This window comes from Amyelois transitella, chromosome 27, assembly GCF_032362555.1.
Source record: "Amyelois transitella isolate CPQ chromosome 27, ilAmyTran1.1, whole genome shotgun sequence".
Lineage (NCBI taxonomy): Eukaryota > Metazoa > Arthropoda > Insecta > Lepidoptera > Pyralidae > Amyelois > Amyelois transitella.
This window is the reverse complement of record NC_083530.1, coordinates 6,343,665-6,371,361: the sequence shown is the minus strand read 5'-3', so window position 1 is coordinate 6,371,361 and position 27,697 is coordinate 6,343,665. Positions and strand designations below refer to the sequence as shown.

The following is a 27,697-nucleotide window of genomic DNA, read 5'->3' as shown; positions in this document are numbered from 1 at the left end:
TGAAAAGAGAAATAGTAATGAATGAAATGATTAAAACTTTTATGCAAAATTATATCTAATTTTAAAAAAAAGTTATGAAAAGCAAATGAAAAATAAGGTAGACAGAACCAACAGTCCCGAAGAGAATGAAAGTGCCTATTCCTTTAGTCATATTCATAGACTTCTATGGGAAGAAATAGAGTTGTAGCGACATGCAAACTTGCTGAATTGCATTTTTATGTAGAGCGACTGGCGATCGAATCCCCTCCGTCCCCAGTCGTCTCGTGAACTTTATCGGTTACGCACATATATGTATTATAAATTATTCCATTGGCAATAAATCTATCAGGAAGTTATTCGTTTCACTCCCTAAGCCCCACCAGCACACCCGACACTGGTGAACCAGCACACCCGACAGAGTGGTCCTATTCTAAAGTGACTAGAACCACACGGTATTGAGAAAATAAGGAATTAATTCTGTCACAAAAGACAAGTTTGTACGTAATACTATCAATACTTTAATATCATAAATGTGAAAGCGTGTTTCTGTGTTTGTTTGTCCGTCTTTCACGTAAAAACCGCTCTCCACGAAAATTTGCATACATATAGTGTGTGAAGTACGGAGACAAATATTTCTTATCACGTCAGTATATAATGTATACTAATCACTGTTAATGTTCTACCAATGGCTACTCTTCTACACCTCGTGTTCAAACTCTTCTTCTTCCTGGCGATAGTCCCGGTTACATCCCCACCTTTCTGGAGGGGAGCCCTGGGTATCCCTAAACGACCAGGATCCTGGACCGGGTGAGTCAGGATTTTACACGAAGCGAGTCCAAGACCTCCGCAACCCTTGCAGGGGAACTTAATTCATATTGGGTCATGGCAACAAATTCAATTGCCTGAATGTGCAGGTTTCCGCAAGATGTTTTGCCTCACCGTAAGTGCATCGGCGAGCACACAAACTAATCAACATAACTCAAAAGTCATTGAGCATGGCCGCGCGGGATTTGAACCTGTGCTCTACACTCATTTTTGCCTGGCATCAGAACCGTTCGATCACTGATGCGTGTTGAAACCACAGAGCAATTAACACTTAAGTTATCGGGATCCGCCCAACTGAGGTAGGGGGTGGCCATTTTTAATAATACCACGTTATTTATTTTAATAAGAACCCATAAAATTGAGTTATATCAAGAGGTGGATTCCATTTGCTGGACTCGATTTTGTGAGATTATGAACATTGCACATAGAAGAGGCAGACTCTTTTCTGAGTTATAAACATATTGCGATCGCGCCTCTTTCTGGGATAGACAGAGACTTGCCAAGATTAACGTTATTTTCTGTATAACATACATAAAGAAAATGAAAGGGTGTTTTTTAATAGGCGTGGGCGTGGCAACTTCGAGCTAAATATGTTTTAGTTTGAAGAAGATTAACACGAACGAAGGAATCAAACTTATAATATTAGCATTTTCAATTAAATAAGGTGCAAAGTTCCTTCGACAGAACCTAAATATAGAAGAAACAAATTAGAAAACTTAGTTTAAAAACCACGGAAAGACTTTAAATAAGATCTTGTCTATAATTTCCATATCTTTAAATATTCAATCAAAAAGCTTGTTATAAGTAAAACGTCTATTAATAGATATACCGCAAACCAGAGTTAAACCAAGTGAAAATGACCTTATTTATTTTCCCGCGGAAATTTTGGAAAATAATCTCTTTGGTATAGTCTCTAGATCCAGCGGTTTGCGTTGTTAAACTTCAGGTTAAGTTTATCTAACAGATACATAATTATCTCGTCTACATTTTTTACGAAGCCAATAGACGCGAGACTAAAAGACGAACTTGACTGATGAAATAGAATTTGATCACTAAATTAGACAACAACTTAATAATACATGAAAGTGCTCGAACATTCCAGAAGAATCCAGATGTCCAGACGAATTCCTCGTCCGATTACCAAATGTCTAATTGAATTACAAAATGGCTGACGATATAAAATGATTCCAAATTTAAATTTTGTAGATTCCACAGAAGCCCACATCCCTTTGCAAGGCATTTTTATGAAGAGTGACACGTAAAGTTTAAAATTCCAATGTAGGTAGATGTGACCAGTATTTTCCAGATTGAAGCAGTGAAGGAAAGTCTTTGATTTTATTGACCCATGGAACAAAAAGGGAGGTTATAAAGATATTTTTCTTCAAATCAGGGGCTTATAATTCCAAATAGATGAATCAACATTAGTGAGATTCTTCTACTAGAAGCTATGATTTATTTTCAAGGAAACTTCGGCAATGATTGATGTTTAGTTCAAAGCTTGTTGAATTTCTTAGGAGTTTTCATTAGGGGCTCATATTATTTGAGCTTCCGGTGATATAACTTTTTAAATTAGAAATTTTGTTGCAAAGGACAATTTATAATGTGTATGAGAAGAACAATATGACTAACTTGAGCCTACATAACATTTCCACGGCAGTAGCGGAGCCTTGTGACAGAAATATCTGAAATTCTCACGAGAGAAATTTATTTATTTTACCCCATATATATTTTAAGAATATTAAGTAACGTGGGTTAAAGTTAGTGTAACGTTATGTTTTGGTTCATAATACGAATTATTGCACGCTCAGGCAGATTGAATTATTCGCATTCTCAATTCAGAGCTATTTACATAATCATATTACATACTAGCATTCGCTCGGGGCTCTCCTCGTGAAAGAATTTCCCAGAAGTATAAAGAGCATGTGTTACGTTTCAGAAGTCTAGTCTTATCTCTGTGCCCAATTTCATTAATGGGTGTGCAAGTTTTTGAGTTAAAAAGATATTTTCTCTATTAGTATGTTAGTGATTAACATTCATGTACAAGTTATTTTTAGTGAGAGTCCTATGATAGTCAAAATAACTTATCAAAATATATATCAGATTTAAGTACTTCAAATCGGGATTTGTACAATGCACAACATAAATTACTTGCATACCAAATTTCGACAAAATTTTATCAGAAATTTGTAAAAATTATAGTTTTTGCTAGTACCATTGAAGTAAAAGCTTGTTTATGTACTTATTTTTTTAACTGGACATAAATGATCTTTTACTTATAACCATAGCCCTGTTTGTCTAATTTAGATTTTGACTGTAAGCTGTTCAACTGAAAGGTCACACTTGGCCAGATTTTTGTGGTACCAATTTTGGTGGACTAATATCTACAGATCAAAAAAGAGATTATAAATAAATTCGCACGTACGCTAATAAGCGATTACTGAGCTAATTGTGAAGCTATTTTTTATCTGCGCTGTGGCCCTAGACTAAAGATTATAGAATTTATTTAACGGGCACGTGCTCCGATTCCGCCATACAGCCAAGGAACCCTGAATTCCTCTCCATGGATGGCTATATAAATGAATCTTAACCACGAGCGAGTCCATTTCGTCCTCATATCCCGAACGACTCAAACTCAATAGTGACGCCAAATTCCAATTTCGAATTCACATTAAAAAAAATATTTTATAAAAACATCAGTGGTTGATATTAAATCATACCTATTTTTCGGCCAGTGTACTTATTTTTTTATTTTGTGTTGCTTTTGGAAACGTGCTCATTGGTGTGTTTAAAAGGTATATTTTTTTTTGTTTATCTATGGAATGTTAGTTTTTTTTGTTACGTAACATTGCGATAGGCACGTCGTTACGATAATAATTATTATATTTAACATTTTTTACTTATCTTAATTTATTAAAGTTACGAACAGGTATGAATAAAATATCAAATACCTTAACATCAGAAACTATTTTTTTGTGAAAGAAGATTACAAATTCCTCCAAAGTTTTTCCTGTATGAAATAAAATCTCTAAAGAACATTCTGAAAATAGCACGATGTAAAGAATATCAAAGGAAATATGGGATTCTTACCTTGTTTTGTGTTCGTAACAAAGAAGTAAGCGGAAAAGGAGATATGAAAAGGCGATAGAAATTGATACAACAAAATATTGTATCATTTTCTGTCTGTTAGCAACACGTTCCCAGGCTTTAAATAGACATCGGTATTTTCGATTTCCCAAGTAGGAGACGGTTCTCAATTCTATACTATTTTTTATTCTATTTTTTTAACTTCCCGCGGGAATATCGGGAAATCGTTAGTGCACCTCTAGACCACATAAGGACCCTACATACATACACGTAATCACGTCTTTATTCTTTACGGGGTAGACAGAGCCCACAATCTCGAACTGACCTTAGGGCCACGTACATCTGTATGACTTAATGATGGAATTGAAATTAAAAAAAGTGACAGGTTGCTCGCCCATCGCCCAAAAGAAGAATCCCAAGTTTATCTTTGCTATCAGACCATCATGGAAGCTTTCCTCCTGGCTTTAAGTCCCGGTTGCATCCTCACTACTCAGGAGTGGAGCCCCGGGTTTACCTTTGACCCCACGGTCAACCCAGAGTCCATACTCTGGATTGGAGTCAGGTTGTTACACGATGCAACTCCCGTCTTACCTCCGCAACCGCAACTGAATCTCCTGAACGTGTAGGTTTCCTCACGATGTGTTCCTCACCGTCAGAACATTCGTATTCAAACTAATGTACATAACTTTCGAAAATATTTAATGGTACATGGCCAAGGTGGGATTCCAACCTGTGCCTTTCTGCGCATCACGCATTCATGATTTCTCAAAATTCCCACGGGAATCGATATAAACGAAATGGTTTCGGTTTGCGTAAGCGAAGTCGCTGGTATTATGTATGTTCCAGCTGTTGCCCGCAAATTTCGTACGCCTAAAATCTCTATATATTTTTTTAAGCTATGTTACTGAAAAGTTTTGTGAAAATCTGTTCAGTAGTTTTTTTGTGAAAGAGAAACAAACGCACATCCTTACAGACTTTCGCATTTGTAATATTAATATCACGAGACGGCCTCTGTGGTGCAGCGGTAGTGCGCTTGTCCGTATCCCAGTGGGTTCGAATCCCGGCGAGAGAATGATGACAACTTTCTCTGGTCGGCCTGGGTATTGAATGTTTATCTACATTAGCGTTTATCATAAATGATAGTATAGTTGAGTTAGTATCTCGTAACACAAGTTCCGAATTTACTTCGAGGCTAACTCAATCAGTGTAATTTGTCCCGTATATGTTTATTTATATTATATTTATCATAGTATGTAGTACCTATAGTTGAGTTAGTGTCTCTACAAATCTCGTACTTACATCGAGGCTAAGTCAATCTGTGAAATAGTCCAAAAAAAAATATTGTAAGTTGAATGATTGATAAATAACGTGTATTTGTTCCAGAACATCTCTCAGTGCGGAATCTCATCAGTATTACCATGCGCCGCCTCCTGCTGCTGCTGGCCATGCTGGGCGCCGCTTGGGGCTCCAACGTCCACCGGCACTTGAACCTGTTAGCGGACGACTCCAAACGACACAATGGTATGATTGATAGTAGTCTAGTTTTTAACCGCAGTGTCGCCCGCGCGAATTGAGCGCCACCTTCTTCTGTACATACATACAAATGGTCACGTGTATATCCCTTGTGAGGTAGACAGAGCCAACAGTCTTGAAAAGACTGAATGGTCACGTTCAGCTATTTGGCTTAATGATAGAATTGACATACAAAAGCGACAGGTTGCTAGCCCATCGCCTAAAAAAGAATCCCAAGTTTGTAAGCCTATCCCTTAGTCGCCTTTTACGACATTCATGGGAAAGAGATGGGAGTGGTCCTATTCTTTTTTGTATTGGTGCCGGGAACCACACGGCACACATACTCACATACACACATACTCCGGGCGCGGCTCCAACGTCCACCGGCACTTCAAACTGTTGGCGGAAGACTCTAAACGACACAATGGTATGATTGATAAGTTTGAAAGTTTTTTTTTTTTTTGGGACAAATTACACAGATTGAGTTGGCCTCGAAGTAAGTTCGAAACTTGTGTTACGAGATACTAACTCAACGATACTATATTTTATAATAAATACATATATAGATAAACATCCAAGACCCAGGCCAATCAGAGAAAGTTCGTTTCTCATCATGCCCTGGCCGGGATTCGAACCCGGGACCTCCGGCGACACAGACAAGCGCACTACCGCTGCGCCACCGAGGCCGTCAATTTAACTCCTTTACAGTATCTTGTTTAGAATGGGATTTCCATTTGAGTATAAATACTTGTGTTTGGAGAACCCGTAATAGTAGTCTAGTTTTTAACCGCAGTATCGCCCGCGCGACTTTAGCGCCACTTACAGAAGAATTCTTTTAGGCGATGGGCTAGCAACCTATCACTATTTGATTACAAATAGCTGAACGTGGCCTTTCGGTCTTTTCAAGACTGTTGGCTCTGTCTGCCCCGCAAGGGATAAAGACGGGACCATATGTATGTATGGAAGAATACAGATGTTTCGAATATCCTTGCCTAATGAATGTGGATGTAGCGAAAGTAGTGCAAGTGAAAAGATCAAGTCTCTGCCTACCCCTACTGCATAGAGGCGTGAGGTGTTATAAGCCGATATTTCTAGATTGTATTTTACCATGTGCACGGAAAAAGCTTTTTGTGATGTTATGTTTTTCTTCACTGCCAGACTAGCATGCTTTGTAACTTTACGAATTAAACACATAGATACAAATGGTCACGTCTATATCCCTTGCGGGGTAGACAGAGCCAACAGTCTTAAAAAGACTGAATGGCCACGTTCAGCTATTTGGCTTAATGATAGAATTGAGATTAAAATAGTGACAGGTTGCTAGCCCATCGCCTAAAAAGAATCCCAAGTTTGTAAGCCTATCCCTAAGTCGCCTTTTACGACATCCATGGGAAAGAGATGGAGCGGTCCTACCTATTCTTTTTTGTATTGGTGCCGGGAACCACACGGCACACGAATTAAACACAAATCGCTGAAACCAAATCCTGAAAAGCTTTCAATCGTTTTTCTTAGAGAGTCACGTGTCCAGTTCGGTTTGCGGCCGAAACCGGGTCGGACCTAATGTATGTACATGTTTCACGGCGCGGAAGTATCTGATCTGGGAATATTTTAGCAAGTCAATGCTCAGGGTGTGAATTAAAGTTTAAATACGACGGAACATTCATACATACAACCATATAATCACGTCTATATCCCTTGCGGGGTAGACAGAGCCAACAGTCTTGTAAAGACTGAAAGGCCACGATCAGCTATTTGGCTTTACGATAGAATTGAGATTCAAATAGTGACGGGTTGCTAGCCCACCGCCTAAAAGAGGAATCCCAAGTTTATAAGCCTATCCCTTAGTCGCCTTTTACGACATCCGTGGGAAAGAGATGGAGTGGTCCTATTCTTTTTTGTAATGGTGCCGGGAACCACACGGTACATGGAACAACCTAATAAATTATTTTATTAGCGAGGCTGTTTATAAGTACAGCAGTTTCAACCTTTGTGGACTAGAGTGGTCATCTTGCCAAACCTGGTGGCCCGTATTCGATCGATTCGATGCTATCACCGATTGATTGAAAATGATCATTTTAAGTCCAAATTACCTGCTTCTAACTGAAAGGTTTTGGCAACGTAGTCAAATGATTTCCCAACTCAGTCAGTGAATCAGTGAGTCGCTTAGCTTGCGATGACAGAAAAATGAACTACTTATTCGCACACTTTACACATTGTGTTACAAAGTGATCTGTGTTCTCCAAAGCTACGACCTCCTAATCTCTAAGTGTTTCCTATTAGACCTAGACGAATATATCTTGATCAAATTAAGGACGTCCTGGTAAAGGGTCAGGTCAAAAGTACACGAAACGGTGGTTTGCATGAAGAGAGTTATGAATGTGGATGAAGCGAAGGAAATATGCAGAGATCGTGGCAAGTGGAAAGAGGTAGTCTCTGCCTACCCCTCCGGGAAAGAGGCGTGATTTTATGTATCCTCCTATTAGTCTGTCCACCTAATCTGTCTAACTTTTAACTTTTGGCCTCCACAGCAGTGACCTCCGAGCCTCACAGAGTGTTCGCTCTGTCAGCGCGGCCGCCGCCGCTGGTAGCGCTGTCCCCGGGGCGCGCCGCGGAGCTGGTCTGCGAGGCCTACGGGTCGCCGGCCCCGTCGATACACTGGTACAAGAACGATGCTCCAGTTTATGAGGTAATTCTTGGATAATCAGAAAACTTTTGCATTCAGCAATTTAGAGGTAAAATATAGTCTTGGAGGAGAGAGGGAGCTTGAAGCTAAGGATTGTGCCGTTATGAAATAGTATATCTCATGGTCATAAGGTGTGTTATGAGTATATTATAAGGATTTTGGGTTTTATTGGAGTAGCATAATTTTCTCCTGTAAATTAAATGTTTATGCTAAATTATAAATTTCCTTCTGTAAATTATAGTATAGCCTTATATATCATACCATTCAACAGTAGGATGGTTTGGCTAAAGGTTTACCACGCCGCAAGGAGAACCAACGAATTGGTGACATGTTTTTCTGTGCCACAAAATTACTGCATCGCAATGTTAAAAATTTGCAGTTTCCTTCATTTGATTTACATTACTTCTTAATATAAACAGCCCATACAATCTCTTTTTTCTCAGCATGACCTAGAATCCAGCGAGCAGATCGACTCGAACCCGGAATCCCTTGCTCGAGTGGTGTCCACTCTACTCGTGACCAGCGTGGCCGGAGAGGACCAATACCGGTGCGTGGTCAAATCTGGAGGGAGGATGCTGTCTGCTACTTCTACAGTCTATAGATCAAGTATGTACTCGTAATAATTGTCATAGTCATCATTCTCTTGGTATTCCAATTACATTCTATCCTTTCTGATAAGAGAGGAGCTCGGTTTTCATGATTTAACCATTCAGCTGAATGTAGCTGAACGTGGCCTTTTACTCCTGTGACTACTGGCTCTACCTACTCCGTAAGGGAGAAACGCTTTGATACCAGTGTTTTCTGTCTTTACGATATCATGAGGCCAGGGCTATACCTGATCTATTCTAACCCTCCCCAGCAGACGGTTCGGACGAGGGCGGCACGGAGCCCCCGCGGCCGCAGCCCCCGCGCATCCTGGTGTGGTACCGCGCGTACGTGGCGCAGATCGGGCGGCGCGCCGTGCTGCCGTGCGGCGCGCGCGGGCGCCCGCGCCCCGCGGTCCGCTGGACGCGCCGCGGCTCGGGGGACGCCGAGGAGGTGGAGCTCAAAGATGGACCCAGGATCAAGGTTAGTTGCTGGGTTGTGGTATACTTGTCTGTCGTTTATGGATGGCGTAAAAGGCGACCAGGATATAGGCTTATAAACTTCGGTTTCCGATGACGATGGACTAGCAACTTGTCGCTATTCTTTTTCAAGACTATTGGGTCTGTCTGCCACGCAAGGGGTATATATATACGTGACTATAAGTTTGTATATCTTTAGTTTCGAAATGAGGAAAAAGGTGTGGTTATGATGGATGTAGAATCCAGTATAAAGATTAGTAGGTCTACTCGTATAATACTGATGCATAGATATGAAATGGGCTGGGATTAAGGTTCGTTCTAAATCTAGGGATTCAGATTTAACCACATACATTAGTCTCTACCAACCACCAAATGGGGGACACCCTGTGCGTCACTCTTCTACATCTTCTTTTTCCTCCTGGCGTAAACCCTGCAAATCTACTTCAAGATCACTCGCCGTTCACATCCGCTAGAGCACATGTTTCAGGTAACAAGACCATGTCTATATTTCTATCTAAATAGGTACCATACTTACATTATCTTCCAGATCCTGCGTTCAGGCGAGCTGGTCCTCTCCGACCTGAAGTGGAGCGATTTAGGCGAGTACGCGTGTACGGCGCGCAACAGCCGCGGCCGTGCGCGCGCGCACACCTTCCTGTACCCCGCCAAGGTGAGGGTCATACACTTTTTCCTCCTGGCTTTAGCATCCTCAGCACTCCGGAAGATGCAACCGGGACTAAAGCCTGGCCTGTATCTAGAGGAGCCCGGATATGCCTTTGACCATGGATCCTGGATTGTGTGAGTCAGGCTTTTACACGAAGCGACCTGATCTGACCTCCGCAACCTTTGCAGAGGAACCTTACCTATGTTGGATTGATCATGGTAACACATTCAGTTATCTGTATATGCGGGTTTCCTCACGATGTTTTCTATCACCTAGAGAGTAGAATGTAGTAGAATGGTAAGCAGATGTTACATCTTTTCACTTGCTATCTCTGAATACTTCTTATAAGTTCTTCTTCTTTATTTCCTCTTGGCGATGATGGTCCCGGTTGCATCCTAGAGGATATAACCGGGACTAAAATAAGTTCCCTTACGTCGAAAAATAAATTTGCTATTTATATTTAACAGGCGCTAAAACACTAATCAAAATATTATAAAGCGGCAGTGGGCTTGTTTGTGACACAAAAGGTCCCGGGTTCGAATCCCGGCCAGGGCATGATGATTTATCTATAAAAGTATTCATTTTAATATTTTTTGCAGGCTGGATAACAACACATCAATAAGAAAGAAGCGTCAAGCATACTTAATTTGGATGTTCCTGTTATAATTAAGTTTCACGTGAAAGAACTCGCATTTGACACCAGAACAGCAGCCGATTCAAACCGTACTGCAGATAGTTCTACAGTCTGGAGCACACAGCCACGTCAAGATTTTTTGTGTGCTAGTGGAAATACATACTTATATCACTTCATTATCTCTTACGGGGTAGACAGAGCCAATAATTTCGGCCACTATTATTTAGTTCATATTAAAGTCTTTTAACAACGTTTTTATGAAGTTTATGTTCTAAATATCATTGTTTTTGTTGCAAATGCGAAACTTCACGAAAGGAGTCTGCCTATTTTTCTTAATTTAATTGTTGTATTATTATAATTTAATGATAATAAACGACATCTTTAATGCCGAATAATAATGTATTATTTAATTATTTTGTGATCGAATGAAATACTTATATTTTATAGACTGTGATTCAAATATGTATGAAGACATAAATAAATATTATATCGTGAATTTTGTTATTTATTTTATTTTAAACATCCTGAGCAAACATCTTAGTATAGCTGTCACGATACAGTCAAGAGGTTCGTACCGAAATGGGAATAATGTTAATGTAGACTAAGGAAGTGGCTTAATAAACTTGGGATTCCTCTTGTAGGCGATGGGCTCGCAACCTGTCACTATTTGTCCTATCTACCTACCTGTCCCACCTGTCATTCAGTCTTTTCAAGACTGTTGGCTCTGTCTACCCCGCAAGGGACACAGACGTGACCATACGTATGTATGGTGTGCCACGAGTATAGACCTCGCGAACAATTTCGTTGTTTTACCAAATTGTCATTTTCTCAAAAACTACTTAACCGATTTTGTTGTTATAAACATACATATAAAAAAATTATTGGGGCGAAACTCAAGTAAACTGGTAGGATTTATTAAAGACTAGTAAGATCATCGTTACGCGTAATCATCATAGTCCTTAAACCTGCAAGAATCTAACACTAATTCATATCCATTCGGACACACTGTCACATCAACCATCATCGCCCCCCCGGCGCCGTAAATGTTGACGTCGTCAGGGGTGAACGGAGCCAGCATGACGTCAACTAAGTGCAGTAAGTCGTAAGGACCCGCTTCGTGTCGTAAGGTGGGTTCCGAGCGTGGAGTCTTGACTGGTGTGGAGCCGGGAGGACACGGATCTTGGGAAGAAGCTATGGTGATGAGGAATATAAGGTTCGTAAACTTCATTCTGAAATAAAGAACAAATTATAACATTTAGTGTACTGGGACTAAACATTTCTAGACTAGACGGCCTCTATGGCGCAGCGATAGTACGCTTGTCTGTGACACCGGAGGTCCCGGGTTCGAATCCTGGCCAGGGCATGATGAGAACTTTTTCTGATTGGCCTGGGTCTTGGATGTTTATCTATATAAGTATTTATTATAAAATATGGTATCCTTGAGTTAGTATCTCGTAACACAAGTTTTTATTTATTTATTTCTAGCAAAACTAGCTGTCCCGGCAAACGTTGTTTTGCCATATAAATATTTTTTACGTAATATCACTAAGGGGTATGAAACATAGATGTTGGCCGATTCTCAGACCAACTCAATCACTCACTAAATTTCATGAGAATTGGTCTAGCCATTTCGGAGGAGTACGGGAACGAACATTGTGACACGAGAATTTTAATAAACATATAAGATTTTTTTTGATATGACATTTTGTTGTGGAATTCTATCTATAACAAGGACTATTTTTGGTTACTTAAATAAAAGCTTAAAAAATAACAAATCAAATATCTTAAAAATTACGACAATATGATACACACAGATATTATTAATATAGTAAAGAGACTTACTTGTTTTCAGAATCCTTGTTTTAATTCACTAATGGTTTCAAAAAAAAATATCACTTTCAGACACTTTATCTCATAATCAAAAAATGAAACCAAATCGAAAAAGGCGAACTATTTAACATTACAATTGTAATCCAATGACTTTATGATATGTCGAGCGTCTAATGGCGTATAAGGAATTTACTGAAGTAAGGTAATTATCCTGTATAACGAGGAAAAGATTGAAACTAAAAGTGCATTTGAGTCACAGGGAATTTAGCTACAGTATTGGTAGGAAGGTTATCCCTGATACCAATATATTAACTTTATAACCTCTTTAATTAATTTATTTATTTTTAACACATAAAACAGACTGCAATCACAAATCTATGCCAATATTAGAAAGCTGAAGTGTTTGTTTGTTTGAAGGCGCTAATCTCAGGAACTAATGGTTCGAATTGAAAAATTCTTTTGCGTTAAATAGACCATTTATTGAGGAAGGCCTTAGGCTTCTAAAACATCACATTACAAATATAAGGAGCAAAGAAATAATGGAAAGTCAAAAAACGGGGAAAATTATTCATCCTTGAGGATTTCAATGATGCCCAAAATAACTATTCCACGCGAACGAAATCGCCGGCACAGATAGTATGTTATACAATGAGGAGTTAAATGCTTAGGTCTCCACTGTAATTCTCTGTGCCGTGTGGATCCCGGCACCAATAAAAAAGAATAGGACCACTCGATCTTGTTCCCATGGTTGTCGTAAAAGGCGACTAAGGGATGGGCTTATAAACTTGGGATTCTTATTTTAGGCGATGAGCTAGCAAACTTTTACTATTTGAATCTCAATTCTATCATTAAGCCAAACAGCTGAACGTGGCCTATCAGTCTTTACAAGGCGGTTGGCTCTGTCTACCCCGCAAGGGATATAGACGCGACTATATGTATGTATGTAATTCACATCATATGTGTGCCTTATAACACAAAATTATAATTACTACAGATTACGAAATCTATCTATACATATAATAAATCTGTAGAAAGGTCAATTCTGTACATTGAAAATATTGAAAAAATAAATAGCAGGGGGTGTTACTGGATCGATACCAAACACAAAAATGTGATTAAAAAAATTTTTGTCTGTCTGTCTGTATGTTCAGGCATCACGTGAAAACTAACGGTTCGATTTTGATGAAACTTGGTATAATTATACCTTATTATCCTGGGCGTAAAATAGGATACTTTTTATCCCGAAAAAATACGAAGAAAAAAAAATCTTAATTTTTCAGTTTATCCATAGACGTTGTTCTGTAGAACCGCGAACACACGTTGCGTTACCCGCAGTGGATTTAGCGCCGTAACCTGTAGCGCCTAAAGTCGGCTTTGGCTTGAACCGTTTGCTGCACAAGCGGGCCGCTACTAATTACTATGAAAAAAATACTACATAGCTACATTAATTCCCATCAAGCTGAAAATGAGTATAATTATTTAAAACACAATCAAAAGCATTATTTCAAAATTCCCCATGATTCCGGTTTAAGGAAAAAAATTTACTCACGGTCAAAGGTAAAAAATGGGTGTATCGCAATTTTCTTTAAAACGTTAAGTTTTTCAAATCGGAAAATTACCTCAGACATAAATTGTAGATCATAAAGTTATTTATAAAAAAGGTATCAATAATTTTTTTCAACAAAGCTACCGTTTCTGTGATATAACGATGCAAAAAGTTGCAAGCGTCATAATATGCATCCGTTTCCTTGCCACCTCTGAGGTAGTGTACTATTAGCGCGTTTTTTTTTAACATTTTTATTATTAAACTTGAAAAAGTCTGAAATAGGTTAGAATAAACACGTGTTTTCACTACGCAGTGGCACTCAAGACTTATTAAACTTGAAAAAGTCTGAAATAGGTTAGAATAAACACGTGTTTTCACTACGCAGTGGCACTCAAGACTAACTTTCGCATTTATTATTAAAAAAAAATTAGAATAACCCTAAGTGAAGAAAATCATCTTAGGACAATAATAGAGATTACAATTATCAAATTCAATGCAATAATCAAATTAAAACTAAAACTACTTATAAAAAGAAAGAAAAAAGATGACTACAAACTAAAATTTAATTTATAAATTGTACAGTCCTTGCATAGCATCAACATGCGGGAATGTGCCCAGAAGGCTGGCAGCATTGCCAATTCGAATGGCAATGCTGATTCTCTGAGATACCTCAATTAACTTTTTCGACAATTGTCGGAAAAGCTGATGGGCAGATAGGCCCCCCGGTCCCAGAGTTTCTACCCCAAAAGGTTCAAAAGTATAGATATTACCGATAACTACATAAATACATACATACATAAAATCACGCCTCTTTCCCGGAGGGGTAGGCAGAGACTACCTCTTTCCACTTGCCACGATCCCTGCATACTTCCTTTGCTTCATCTACATTCATAACTCTCTTCATGCAAGCTCGGCGGTTTCGGGTACTTTTGACCTGACCCTTTACCAGGACGTCCTTAATTTGATCAAGATATGTTCGTCTAGGTCTTCCCACCCCGACCTTTCCCTCCACACTCTTCATGTATATCTGCTTAGTCAACCTGTTTTCATTCATCCTCTCCACATGACCGAACCATCTCAACATACCCTTTTCTATTCCTGTAACTACATCTTCTTTCACATCACAACATTCCCTTATCACACTGTTCCTTATCCGGTCACTCAATTTCACACCCAACATACTCCTTAACGCTCTCATTTCCACTGCATTTATTCTGCTTTCGTGCTTCTTTTGCCATACCCAACTTTCACTCCCATACATTAATGTCGGGACCAACACGCCCCTGTGCACAGCCAGTCAAGCCTTTTTGGATAGTTTCTGACTGCTCATAAAGGCATGCAAAGCTCCATTCACCATGTTCCCCGCGTTCACTCTCCTTTCAATATCATTATCCATCGTGACACACACTTGCCATCTGATGTAAACTTTGATCCCGATAACTACATATTTGCGCCTTTTGAGGTTTTTTGCCTCATTTGAAGCAGAACGGCCTTAGATTTAGTAACCTGAAGATGAGACGGCGCAAGTGTGTTGACACAAGTAGCATCCCACACCAAAGGCCGCCCCAATCTCCAGGGTACCAATGTCATACCATCCGGTCTCTTGGCATCATCCCGAGCCAGACCGTTTGGTTCTAGAACGGCTGGAACATGGATGGTGGCAAGAGCACGGAGGATTATATCATTTAGGGCGGCATGGCGCCCTAAACGGCCGGCACTCCTAGGACATGAGAGGCCGTGGTGTCCATAGCCGACAACGGTATCCCCGCAAGGACAACTATTATTAAAGACTAACGGTATTTCATGTGTTGAGCATTCTGAGATAAAGCAGCTATACGACCCTAGCCACGTACACAATTAAACAGAGAGACAGATGTTGTCTCAAGGTTTCACTACAGTATAAATGAAGGGACTGGGTTTCATTATACTTATGTATATTTTATATTTTGAATTCAAGTTAAAATTACCGACAGAACAATATTTTTACTTATATTACTGCTACATAGAGTATATACGAGACGTGCTTATGCATATTATGACGCTTGCAACTTTTTGCATCGTAATATCTCAGAAACGGTAGCTTTATTGAAAAAAAATATTGATTCCTTTTTATAGATATCTTTATGATCTACAATCTATGTCTGAGGTAATTTTCCTATAAAACTTACCGTTTTGAAGAAAATCGTGAAAATCCCATTTTCTTACCTTTGACCTTGGGTAATTTTTTTCCTTAAACCGGAATCATGGGGAATTTTGAAATAATGCTTTTGATTGTGTTTTAAACAATTATACTCATTTTCAGCTTGAATTAATTTAGCTTCATTCCTATTTTTTGGTCTAAATTGACCGGACTGAAAATAAAATGGAGAAATAAACCATCTACGCGAAGACCGACATCCGCGCGGACGGAGTCGCGGGGGAAAGCTAGTGTTAAATAAAAATATTTGAGATGTTAAGATAAATTATGACAAAAAATGGAAATATTTAGATGGTTTTGCCATGCGAAGATGGGTGAATGCAGAAAAATATAACAGACATACTCCATGATCCAATAAGAGAGTTAAGTTCCATCATAAAGTTCGCTTCGTATGAACTTACGAAGCCTGACTCACACAATCCATGGTCAAAGGCGTGGAGAAAATGTCACCGGGAGTGAAATCAGGAGGAAGAAGGAGATTTAACCCAAATAAAATATGAGTTAAACTGTTAAAAATGAAATGCTAACAGAAAATAACTAAACCTTTGTGAATTGTACGAGTATAACTCGATAACAGTATTATAGTGGTTACTGATAAAACAGCTCTTACACGCATTATCGTGAAAGTATGGTTCACTTGTGACATAGAATATTGTTAAACATGGCCTTGCAAACTTTGTTTATCCCGTTAGAGATAGAGACGTGATATTTGATAGACTTCAAAATGTTGATTAATCTAGTAATGAGTGCGTACCGAAAAGCGAAGTTGAAAAGATATTTTCAATCTCCACGCTTGTACTTAATGTTAATTTTAAGTGTGGTCCTGTCTTTGTACTGTTATTTTCACGAAGATTATATTAACGAAGATTTTGATTCAATTACGAGGTGAGTTCTTACATGGATGTCTGGTGGTGAAGTAATAAGATGGTGCGCGCAAGCGGTACTCTTTTCACTTAAAAAAATTGCTTGTAGCTTATGGGTTTTTATGTTAGGCGATGAACAAGCAAACTGTCACTATCTTGTCTTGTAACTACTGGCTTTGTTACCCATAAGAATATTTTTGTGTATGCTATTTAACTGATGAATAACAGTGTGAGTGTGAGTGCCGTGTGGTTCCCGGCACCAATACAAAAAGAATAGGACCACTCCATCTCTTTCCCATGGATGTCGTAAAAGGCGACTAAGAGATAGGCTTACAAACTTGGGATTCTTTTCTAAGCGATGGGCTAGCAACCTGTCACTATTTGAATCTCAATTCTATCATTAAGCCAAATAGCTGAACGTGGCCAGTCTTTTCAAGACTGTTGGCTCTGTCTACCCCGCAAGGGATATAGACGTGACCATATGTATGTATGTATGAATAATATTCTGAAGTGCGTTTATTTTTTGTTTACCAGCCAAGGTTCCCAATATGTATGATATTAGATATTCATGTATTCATTGAATTCACTGAGACTGAAAAAAAAACAATATATGATTTCATACACCCGTTTGGTTCATCAACATCTCCTGTTTGGTTTCCTTCCACCCAAAGGTTGACTGGAAGGAAGAGATTGCTTTAGCGATAAGTCCGCCTTTGTACCGTCTATATCTGCTTTGTGTTGTTTTGTATGTTTTACTCTTATGGTGCAATAAAGAGTTTTATCTATCTATCTACAAGGCTGCGATGTGTGGACGGCGTGTACATTAACTGCGGGGCATTCTATTAGAAATCTTATCGCCACGAATGCCGAATTTTCTGAAAAAGCACCCGATGTAATGACAATTAGCTGTTAGAGACAATGCGAAATAGTACTGCTTTTTTTTAAATTATAGCCGTTACAAGTCATGGGGTTCCAGGCGTGCAAGCTGCTTCTAAAATGAATGTCAAAGTGTTAAAGAAAATAAAACAAGTGAATAGATTTTTATGTTTGTAAAGAATTAACTCATTACCCGTCCAATTTCACGTCCACGTTCTATTGGCTTCAACTCTAGAAGATCCAGTCTCGATATCCAACGACGTAAATTCCTGAAAATTATATCGATACAGAATTAGAAAAATATTTGTTCAAACTACCATGACACTTTTAACTTCTCACGATAAAATCCTAGAAACTATACACATGTACACAATTTTACTTTCAGAAATGCTGAGAACAATCTGAAAGAGCATTTGAAATTTGACAGAGGAACAGGTTGTGACATGCCGCGTCTAGACCCCTTCAGTAAAGACGCCACGCGTTACGATAAAGACGTGCCTAAGATTGAATGCGACGGACAAGACTGGGTGAAGTGCTTTGTATGTATTTTTGACCAACTCTGGTTCTAAAGGGAAGTAATAAGAATCTAGGGAACATACATACATATGGTCACGTCTATATCCCTTGCGGGTTAGACAGAGCCAACAGTCTTGAAAGACCAAATGGCCACGTTCAGCTATTTGGCTTAATGATAGAATTAAGATTCAAATAGTGATAGGTTGCTAGCCCATCGCCTAAAAAAGAACTGCCGTGTGGTTCCGGCACCAATACAAAAAAGGATAGGACCACTCGATCTTTTTTCTATGGATATCGTACAAGGCGACTAAGGGATAGGCTTACAAACTTGGGAATCTAGGGAACCTTTCTAAAATTGACGTTTCGCCATCATGATAAGGTAATATTGAAGCCCGTGTGGTTGTAAAGAAAAATAGATCTAAACTCTTTCTGAAGATGTCATGAAAGATTAAATGTACTAGTAAAAACTAGCGAAAAGGTCTAATAAGTATATACGAAACTAATTTGTAATACCATCCCAACAGGGCTGTTGTACAAAAATTGACAATTCAAGCTACTAAATTAATGGTCTGAGTATGAGGCAATTTATTGATTAACAACAAATTATTAAAATTTACTGATTCAGCTATTTTGTTGGATTTGACTAAAGTAAATTCCTAAGATAAGGCGGACCACAGAATTCTGTTTTTCAAATTCAGTTTTTGTTGTTATTTATTTAATTTAATTCTATTTAAATGTCAAAATCAAATGTTATTGCAGCATTCAGAATGCAGAGTGGTTGATGAAATTCTGACCACTCACTGGAATATTTTATGCTCATTCAGGGACATTCTATATCACACAGACTTCTCATATAGTTACGGCGACCCTGTGGACGTCTTCGGAGCTGAAATATATCATTTGAGGAGAAGTGATCATGTCAAAGTGGCGTGTAGCGGCTCTCGGAATGGAAGGTTAGTCGCAGTTCAGGATTTCTATTTTCTTTCTGGTAATACATCCATATCTTTCCAAGCAAAACTTGATAAACATTGAAGTTTTTGGTTTTGCTTCATGCTTTACATGACATCTTTCCAGTATTTTCGCCTTCCTCCCATCAAGATGGTCAGGCATTGCCGCAGGTTTCCGTCCCGTCAGTCAGAAGCCTACACTCAAGGGTCGAGAGAAAGCCGTCAATATCATGATGTTTGGATTCGATTCCACGTCCAGAATCGGGTTCATACGACGCATGCCCAAGAGTTATAAATACTTGACAGAAGAACTTCAAGCTACAGTTTTGAAGAGGTAAAAAGGAGAATACTTTACAGGCTTATTTTGGGAGAAACTACTATCATTTATGTTGGCCTCTGAAGGCTGTTGAAGTACATCACCGCTTTAAAATTTGACCATACATATAACTAAGTAAGTAACAAATGGGAAGTTAAACTGTGTACAAAAAATACCAGCTACGAAATTTAAAACATATATCAGTGATGTACTGGTTTCAAATTCTTCTGCAGCCTATTCACGAGAAAAAATGGTGACGAAACGTTGAAATTCAACAAACCCAATGTATTTAAAGTTGGTTTAACTTTTAGCAAACTGGAGTTGCTCCGTATAAAAAGAATGGCTTACTCAATTCAGAATTGTGGAAATAAAGCCAAAATAATGAGAACATATACACATAATCACGTTTTAGTCTCTTACAGAGTGAAAAGAGCCAATAATCACACTACTTAAAGGTTTGAGTTAACGTTCGAAAAAATTGCCAAAGTTATAAGCCTATGGAAAATGATTAATGACTATTTTGGGTTATCTGTTTCAGCTATAACATAGTGGGGGATGGCACGAAAGGCGCCCTGTTCCCCATGCTGACTGGGAAGAACATGTACGAGCTCCCAAACACCAGGGTGATGAGAGGAAACGCCAGGACTTGCGATGAATATCCGCTGTTATTCTACAAGTTAAGGGATGATGGGTTGGTAGCAATGTTTAGTCCCTTCATTCACAAACGATTACAAGGTAAGATATTTGAACGGGCCGAGGGTATGGCGGGTCAGTCACAGTCAATAAAAACATCAGATTTACATATTTTCGTTTAAGGCGTGACTTGTCTTATTATCATCTCAGTCAAAACGTTAGTCCTTTTTTACTAATCTGTCAGTCAGTTTTATTCGTCTACATGTCAAGTCAGAGAGTATGTCCGTCCATTTAGTCCAGTATGATTTTCAGATACAGAACAGCATTCTTCGAAGACCGTCCCGAGATCGGCGCGTTCCAGTACTGGGTGAATGGGTTTCGCCACCAGCCGACGGACCACTACCTTCGGGCTTTCTTCCAGGAACGAGCCGGGAAGGGGAGGAGGTACTGTGTGGGAGCAACGCCGCAGTATAGACTTATGATGAATCTCACTGATCAGGTAAGGTTTTAAGAATAAAGTATCAATTTATTACCAAATAACCATAAATCAATCATCATCGTGAGATCTGAGGTGAACTTCAAGCGGCTCTAACAATTCGCAAGAAAATTCGGCGATCTTCATGTTAACAGACAGGTAGTAAATGTATTGTCAGACCCCTAGAATAGGGGGTGAGTAACACAGAACTAAAAGACACTATTAAAATTTTGTAGGGAGTCAGAGAGAGCAAACTCGACAGCAGCTCCTTCCATGATTCGGCTCGTGTAACTGGAAGGTTGGTAGAACTATGGGTGGTGATGCGATAGTATGTATAGTCAATCATCATCCTCCTGGCGTTAGTCCCGGTTACATCCTCACCTCTCTGGAGAGGATCATGAGATGCACCTATAAGCACGATGCAAGATTGGGCGAGTCAGTTTTGGAGACGTAGTAGCAGTCCCATCCGAGATAAATAAATCATCAATCAAGCATAAATATTATTAAAATATCGATCAAATTTTGAATGTCTATTTATAAAAACCCTCGAATCTTTTACCTCATTCCAGTTCATGCAACTACCCGGCAAGAAGTTTATCTTCACATTCGTGGTGGACATCACTCACGAGGACTTTAATCAGATCTCCAACGCGGATGACGATTTCGTTGATTTAATGAGCAGGTTCAAGAGAAATGGCTATGGAGAGGATAGCCTGCTGGTTGTTATGAGCGACCATGGGCCTAGGTAACTAAGAGGATTATTCATACCTTAAATTCAGGCTGTACTGTTATAAGAAGCGCTAAAATGCGCAAGTGATGCGTGGGGACATAGGTTCAAATCCTACCACGGTCATGCAACAATGACTCTTTTCTGAGCTATGTACATGTTTGAAAACTACTTGGAGGAAACCTGCACATTCAGGCAACTCAATGTGCAACTATAGCCATGATCCAGTATGAGCTAGGTTCCGCTACAAAGGTTGCGGAGTTCAGATGGAAGTTGGTTCGTGTGAAAACCTGAATCGCCCAATCCTAGATAAATGGTTAAGAACATTGGCTGCAATTAAACTTCCGTATTTCAGATATTCCCAAGTCCGCGACACACCCCAGGGCCGGCTCGAGGAACGGCTGCCTCTCATGGCGTTCGTTCTACCAGAGAGACTAAAATCCGAAAGACCCAAAGCCGTCTTTGCCCTAAAACATAATATCAATTCCCTGACTACGCCCTACGATATCCACGCTACTTTACTGGATGCTGTAGGACTTAGGCAGTTTTGGAACGGATATAGAATACCTAGAGCTGATATTCCTAGGGGAATGACGTTATTGGAAACAGTATGTAATTATTTTATAATGTACACACACATTATGTGTGTAAAATATGGGTTAAGTTCTCCTGCAAACGAAGAGGTCAGACGGAAATCGCTTCGTGTAAAAACCTGGGTCACAGGCGGTCACTGGGCTTCTCTCACAGGTTAACGGGACTTACGCCAGGAATACAATGACTAAAGATATTGTTTCGTGTTCCCAGCACTTTGGAAGAGAATCACTCCATCTCCTTCCCATTAATTTCTCACTGTCATAAAAAGCGACTAAGGGATAGACTAATAAACCTTGAAATTCTACTTTTATGCGATGGGCTAGCAACCTGTCACTATTTAGAATAGAATAGAATAGAATAGATTTATTTTCAAAATTGGATACAAGGTATCACTTATTGACGTCACATAACTTAAATCTAATTATAACTACTACCGCTTCCAAAGCGCATGTGTAGAAGAAGCGGCGGAACAAACTACACTGTAGCATTTTCATAGGACGTCAATTTAAATCTCCATTCCATCATTAAGCCATGCACGGTCGGTACGGTCTTTTCAAGACTGCTGCTCCGCAAGGGATTTAGACAAGAGATCGATTGCGGGACTGTTGGCACTTTCATCCCAGTAAGGAATAAAGACGTTATTATGTGTATGTTTATATTTTTCCTTCACCTACAGATACCCCAAAACCGGTCGTGTAGCGAGGCAGGCGTAGAGCCACACTGGTGCGCATGCGCAATGTGGACTCGCTTAGCTCACGATAACCCGCTGTGCGAGAGAGCTGGCCAAGCCTTCGTCGACTACATCAACGGGTTGACAGAGCCTGTACGGTGAGTATAGAGAATGGATTGTAAAATTTTTTAAGGAAACTGCCTTGACCTTTGTGCCTGCCAGAAGTACCTATGCAGAGATCGTGACACGAGGAAAGATGTAGTCTCTGCCTACCGCTCCGGGAAAGTGGGGAGATTTTATGTATACCTACGAGTATGATCGAAGTATATATGGGTTAAAAAAACTTTGTAATTCTTAACAATCAATCAATTTGAGGCAAAAACACATTGTTTGTATGTATATGTTTGTAACCCATGAAATGTTTTTCTGATTTTAATTAAATTTGAAATATATATAGGATCTGTCAATGCAATTTTCAAGATCGTTAGGCATCAAAATAAATTAAGTAGTTTTTAAATTATTCACAATTATGTAAAACATTATTTCATCAGGTCTAAGTTTGCGAAGAACAATTAGTTTAAATACTATGTACATATATTCGACATCATCTTACTAACATTATTTATCAATGAAAGTTAGGGCATATTGTTTCTTCTGTTCACAGATTGAAATGCGTCCCGCGAACTCTTTCTCATATCACTTGGGTTAAGAAATACCGCGTCGGAGATGCGAGTGTAAAGACATACACCTATCAAGTGAAGGTATTACGACAATCTTTTTTAAAAAGAGTAGGTCCAGGAATTATCTCATACCTAATCACTTCCTTCTCCCAGTGTCAATGCATTATTTCATAGCCTTTGATTTATTATTGATCATTTCATAATAATAGAAAACAAATATAATATACACAACCTTATCTAGTCAAACCTCTTATGATTTCATGGATAGCAAACAAACAAACAAGCAAGCAAAAAACAAACAAGCAAACAGAAACAAAAGCAGACAGACAAGCAAGCAAGCAAACAAACAACCTCTTCAGCTTTATAATATTAGTATAGATATATTGAAATGTTGTCGACTGAAGCTACCAAATTTCCAAACTGAATTTGATTGGCAGTCCCAAATATTTGTGATTGTATTGTTCAGGTAACAGTGGATCCTGGTGCTGCTGACTTTGAAGCCACCGTGACTCATCATCTGAAATCTGATGATTTTCAGCTTAATATGGGGGGCATCTCGCGTACTAATAGGTATGTACGGACTTATACATGCAAATTGGCTGATTTATACAGCGTTTATCACTACATAGTATAAAACAAAGTCGCTATTTTAGTCTGTTTGTCTGTATGCTTAAATCTTTAAAATTACGCAACGGATTTTGATGCGGTTTTTTGTAACAGGTATAGTGATTCAAGAGGAAGGTTTTTATGTATAATTTTTTCCGAATTTTGCACCCGTGCGAAGCCGGGGCGGGTCGCTAGTATACTATAAACACACTATTGGTATATGTTTACAAGGAAGCGTACGATCAGATCAAGATTACCCAAAACCGACGCGCTTGCATGAAAATAGTAACGATTGTGGATGTTTAATAATGGAAAATTCAAAGTTAATGCACATTCAAAGCCTTAAAAAAAACATTAAGCCAAACAGCTGAACGTGGCCTATTACTATTTTCAATACTGTTGGCTCTGTCTCCCCCGCAAGGGATATAGACGTAATTATATGTATGTATGTATGTATGATCTTACCTGTATTCTTCTGTCTTCAGGTACGGAAATAAATCTGACTGTATTATGAAAAGTCACGCGTTCCTGAGTCCTTACTGTTACTGCCGGAGTCATTAACCAGAGGAGTTAAGAGTTTCCTAAAGCGATGAACTCACAAAAAAAGATAATTAGAGATGATGAGGTAGCTTATAAACTTGGGATTCTTCTTGTGGGCGACGGGCTAGCAACCTGTCACTATTTGAATCTCAATTCCATCATTAAGACGAATGGCTGAACGTGGCTTTAGCCTTGTGAAGACAGTTGGCTCTGTCTACTCGTAGGAATGTAGCCGTGATTATATGTATGTATATGAGGATGAAACAGAAGAATGCAGGGATCGTGGGAAAAGGAAATACATAGTCTAGTTCGGGAAAGAGACGTGATTAAAAGTAACTAAGTAGTAAGTAATTAGAAGTAACTAAGTAGGAACTATAGATATTTTGCAGCGGTCTGCTTTTTTATGTAGAAAATGAATTTAGCTTAGAATTTAAGACCTTGTTGTACTCATATTATGCAAATAAATGTTTGAATTTGAATTTAATGAAGTTTTTGCGTGAATTGTAGTGTATTATTGTGCTGTACTATGTAAGAATGGTAAAACAGTAACAGTTAAAATGTCTGCGCGTTGAATTTGTTTTGTGTATTTTCTTTTAATTAAACTGTTCTTTAGTCTCCTTTTTATTTTCATTCTGTCCCTCTATGCCTTCAATCATTGCATAATAATGTTGAAACTACTTAGTTAAAACCTTACGCAATAAAACTGAAAATATTGAAAAACCTACATATTTGTCAATGATGTTTGGACAATGTCATAATTTGACAATTATGAAGTACTTCTTAACTTTTAATAAATCATTTAAGCACGAAGACTGTACTGCTGAAAGTAAATCTGTAAACCGAAGTTATTACATTCTCTTTATAAATATCTGGCTAATAGAAATAAGGTAAATAAACTTACTTCTCATTCGAGGAGAGAATCCTCCTATGTAGACCGCATAGTGAAAAAAGTTCGAAGGTAACAAGATCTTTGTTTGTTTGCGAGATAAACTATTTATGTTTTGGTAAATCAAAATTTTCATGGTAAAATCTCAAACGTACCTACGTTATAGACAAGTCCTTTGAGGTCGCAATTGAAATATACCAGGACACTTACGCATGATAATAATGGCGTCGGTGATCGAACGGTTAAAGTGGCCGGCTAAAGTGAGCAAATAATGTGTGTTCAAAAGGTTCGCATCCTACCTCAGCCATGTCGACTCTTTTCTAAGTTATATATTAGTTTGAGCGCTAACCGATGCTCCTATGGTGAGGAAACCTGTACCTTCAGTCAACTGATTGTGTATACCAAATAGCTGAACGTCCATTCAAGACTGTTAGCTCTGTCTACCCCGCAAGGGATATAGACGTGACCATAATGTATGTATGTGTGATTGTGTAACCATTATCCAAATATGGGTTAGGTTCTTCTGCAAAGGTTGCGGAGGTCAGACGGGAGTCGCTTCGTGTAAAAACCAGACTCACCCAATCCAGGTTCATGGTCAAAACCGCACGCCTGACTCCGCTCCAAAAATCTCCGCCTATCAGAGAAAGTTCGTTTCTATTCATGCCCTGGCCGGGATTCGAATCCGGGACCTTGTGTCACAGACAAGCGCACTACCGCTTCGCCACAGACGTCACAAAGAATCAAGTACATCATACAGCCACGTCTATATTAAACTCAAGCACATATCGTCGGGGATAGTTCAAATCCGCGTAACTAGCATTGGATAATTCCGCGTATATGACAAATGTAGCCATTTTAAGTTTTCGCGGGAAATTCACGCAAAATCTTGATAGGCTGCCACCGACTTGAAACTAGTTCATTTCGACCAAGAGATAGAACATTAACTAATTACTTTTTGTGTAAAAATGAGCTTAAAATTAATTGAAGTAATAAAGTTATTAGATAAGTTTTAACCTTCCCCTGTAAAACTGGATCTATTGCAGATACGCACCTTTTACGTATGGTAGATTCGCGGATTTGCACTATCCCCGACGATATCAGAATTACTAATTCACTTATTGGACAAGTTTCAGAAAATGTCAGCTTTGACAACGGTCTTTAAGAAGAGCACTTGGTTATGTTTACTATTTGTACTAAGCATTGTCATGAACTTGTTGTTCGCCATAAGATTCACCAGACAAGATTCAAATGTAGATTTGAAAACGGCTTCTACCGAGGGTCCTGTCCCATCCTCCAGGTAAACCTTAACTATTATACATACATATGTTCACGTCTATATCCCTTGCGGGGTAGACACAGCCAACAGTCTTGAAAGGACTGAATGGCCACGTTCAGCTATTTAGCTTAATGATAGAATTGAGATTCAAATAGTGACAGGTTGCTAGTCCATCGCCTAAAAAAGGATCCCAAATTTGTAAGCCTATCCCTTAGTCGCCTTTTACGACATCCATTGTAAAGAGATAGAGTGGTCCTATTCTTTTTTGTATTGGTGCCGGGAACCACACGACATTCATATTCACATAGACATATCCCTTGCGGGGTAGACAGAGCCATAGTCTTGAACAGACTGAATGGCCACGTTCAGCTATTTGCTTCCCCACTTTTCTCTTATAAGAATTATAAGAGTTTTGAGTCACAAGTTATTTCCTCTGCTTTGCCTGCGTGATAAATACCATGTCCTCCTCCTTACCACACCTTTGCAGTGCATAAAATGCATAATACCGTAATGTCTATAGACTATATGTGTGCAAAATTTATCTAGATATGTCCAATGATATTCAGATTCTCTTGGAAATCCACATAAAAATCAAGTTTCTAATGTCGGAAGTAACTAATTCAAATATATCTATCTCCACCAGTGCCTCTTCTGTCATCACTCGTAAAAGAGCTTATTCTAGAAAGAAGAATGATTACGAAGAGATTTTTGAAGAAAATTATTCGATTCTTAATAAGAGGTAATTGTGATATGTACGTGTGCGTGTGTTCAGGTTCAAATCCTACCCCGCCCATGTACCAATGACTCAATTCTGAGTGTATATTAGTTTGACTACCAACCCATCTTACGCATACTTTAAGCGAGGGAAAACATAATCAATAACAGTAAAACCAGCACATTGAGGTAATTGAATGTGTAAGGTTGTTCCAATATGAGTTTATACCCCTGCAAAGATTGCGGAGGCCAGATGGGAGTCGCTTCGTGTAAGTTCTTGACTCACCCAATCCAGGATCCATGGTCAAAGGCGCACCCTGGGATCTTCCCCAGAGTGGGGAGGATGTTAGCGCGACTAAC

The 27,697-nt window shown here is 39.0% G+C and overlaps 2 protein-coding genes across 6 annotated transcripts in view; both read left to right on the top strand.

The window, feature by feature from the left end:
• LOC106138241 (neural/ectodermal development factor IMP-L2) overlaps positions 1-10,699 on the top strand; it is a 54,067-nt gene extending 43,368 nt beyond the window's left edge. For 3 of the 5 annotated variants that reach the window (XM_013339345.2, XM_013339346.2, XM_060952082.1), the window contains 6 exons: positions 5,272-5,409; positions 7,929-8,086; positions 8,527-8,689; positions 8,943-9,151; positions 9,695-9,817; positions 10,411-10,699. In XM_013339345.2, the coding sequence (XP_013194799.1) occupies positions 5,307-5,409; positions 7,929-8,086; positions 8,527-8,689; positions 8,943-9,151; positions 9,695-9,817; positions 10,411-10,419 (765 nt within the window). In that variant the 5' untranslated portion in view covers positions 5,272-5,306 and the 3' untranslated portion in view covers positions 10,420-10,699. Of the gene's footprint in view, positions 1-3,394; positions 3,597-5,271; positions 5,410-7,928; positions 8,087-8,526; positions 8,690-8,942; positions 9,152-9,694; positions 9,818-10,410 lie in introns of those variants that run through there. The other 2 variants (XM_060952083.1, XM_013339344.2) reach the window with 2 other exon arrangements.
• A 5,980-nt stretch (positions 10,700-16,679) lies between these two features.
• LOC106138238 (uncharacterized) lies at positions 16,680-27,366 on the top strand. The gene is made up of 12 exons (XM_060951929.1): positions 16,680-16,705; positions 18,143-18,296; positions 19,033-19,226; positions 19,348-19,554; positions 20,075-20,227; positions 20,482-20,668; positions 21,214-21,389; positions 21,727-21,979; positions 22,642-22,793; positions 23,300-23,396; positions 23,782-23,885; positions 27,267-27,366. The coding sequence occupies exons 1-12, from the start codon at positions 16,680-16,682 to the stop codon at positions 27,364-27,366; spliced, it is 1,803 nt and encodes a 600-aa protein (XP_060807912.1).
• The last annotated feature ends 331 nt before the right edge of the window (positions 27,367-27,697 follow it).